Raw genomic sequence first — 1,773 nt, 5'->3', positions numbered from 1 at the left:
ACATTCGAGAATACAGCAGGGCCACAGAAACATCAGGCAGTGGCACTGATGGTAGCCTCCGACCTATCGGTCTTCTATCGTTGCAGTTTCAAAGGTTATCAGGATACTCTTTTGGTACACTCACTGAGGCAATTTTATCGCGATTGCCAAATATATGGTACCATTGATTTCATCTTCGGAGATGCAGCAACAGTTTTTCAAAATTGTGACATCTTTTTAAGAAGGCCAATGGACCACCAAGCCAACATGATAACTGCACAAGGAAGGGATGATCCGAATCAAAACACGGGAATTTCAATCGTCAATTCTCGGGTGGCGCCTACATCTGATTTTCATGGTGTTAAAGGTAATTTCAGGAATTATCTAGGTCGGCCGTGGAAGAAATACTCAAGGGCTGTTTTCTTGAATACGGATTTAGATGGTTTCATTGATCAAAAAGGGTGGAAAGAATGGAGGGGAGATTTTGCCCTTTCAACATTATATTATGCAGAGTATATGAATACAGGAATTGGGGCTTCAACACAAAATAGAGTGAAATGGCCTGGTTTTCATGTGCTGAAGGACCACCAAGAGGCCAATCCCTTTACAGTGAAGAATTTCATACAAGGAGACTCATGGATTCCATCTACTGGTGTGCCATTTTGGGCTGAAATTTAAATCTCGAGTTAATGTTAGAGCATGTTTGGCTAGCTGCTTCTACCAAAAAAGTCGATTTTTTCCACATTATCACTCTTGTATGGCAAAATAAACCACACGTGCCTGTCTGTGTGTAATATAACTACTGGTTTGCAATGGAAATGTATCGTGTCTAATGTCGTCTGTCAATTGATGTTCTAATTGCTGGGATTTGTTCTTGTTAGCTAATATTCTACTCTTTTTTACACAACTTTGAAAGCCCATTTTATATGACTATAAGTTAAATTAAGAGAGCCTGTGTGCTTTACATATTTGTGTTATATTGAACTTTGATTCGGGTGTAAACGATATTTTGTCCCGCCAAATAAATTCCTAGATCGTGTGGGGCCAACATTGTGTGCCACGGATTCACATGGATGGTCACACTCATCAAGGTTAAGGCCCTTGATTTTATTTATTTACTTTTATTTTTATTTTTTTTGCTGTTTTAATAATTTAGGTTAAACTTTCTTGGACTCTTTTTTGTTGTGCAGTGCTTGACAAGATTACTAAGGGCCTTTAGAAGAAGAATAATAAATTAATAAAGTAAATGATCATTGACGGTAATTCTGTTGGTAATTGTAAACAATATGAATATTGACGATTTTGATTGAAATTTGTATTTTTGGAGGATTCAAAGAGTTTTGTTAGAATTAATAGTGACGATGCTGTTGATGCTATTAGGACTTATCGTTTGTACTTAGTCATCGACGATTCACTCATAAAATTTTATTCTTCGTATTTTTTTATAATTTAATAACAGATAAGATATTTTTTTATTTTTTTCTTAAAACATTACTAACTGATAATTTCTTTTTTTTTACTTTAAAATTTTTAATGGGAGTTTCGGCTAGGATTTAATTTTCATATTTTATTAATTTATTTATTGTCAATTTTTCTTTGATTAATTAAATTTGCAGAACTTTGTTGATTTTTTTTTTAATTATAGCACTGAAAAATTAATACATTTTTATAATATTAAATCGAAAGAAAAATTCAATATAATTAACTTGACATGCATTAATGCAAAAAGGGATTGATTTTTTGGATCTTTAGGATGCGTTTGGTTTGCGTTTTATTTTCTATTTTATGTTTTGA

General features: G+C 33.3%; 1 protein-coding gene across 1 annotated transcript in view; it reads left to right on the top strand.

Moving 5' to 3' along the window:
* Positions 1 to 825, top strand: part of LOC111384474 (probable pectinesterase/pectinesterase inhibitor 36) — a 7,096-nt gene extending 6,271 nt beyond the window's left edge. The window contains exon 4 of the mRNA XM_023008751.1: positions 10 to 825. Within this exon, the coding sequence (XP_022864519.1) occupies positions 10 to 657 (648 nt within the window). The 3' untranslated portion in view covers positions 658 to 825. The remainder of the gene's footprint in view (positions 1 to 9) is intronic.
* The last annotated feature ends 948 nt before the right edge of the window (positions 826 to 1,773 follow it).

This window comes from Olea europaea, unplaced genomic scaffold (assembly GCF_002742605.1).
Source record: "Olea europaea var. sylvestris unplaced genomic scaffold, O_europaea_v1 scaffold2925, whole genome shotgun sequence".
Lineage (NCBI taxonomy): Eukaryota > Viridiplantae > Streptophyta > Magnoliopsida > Lamiales > Oleaceae > Olea > Olea europaea.
This window is presented reverse-complemented; position numbering and strand designations above follow the sequence as displayed.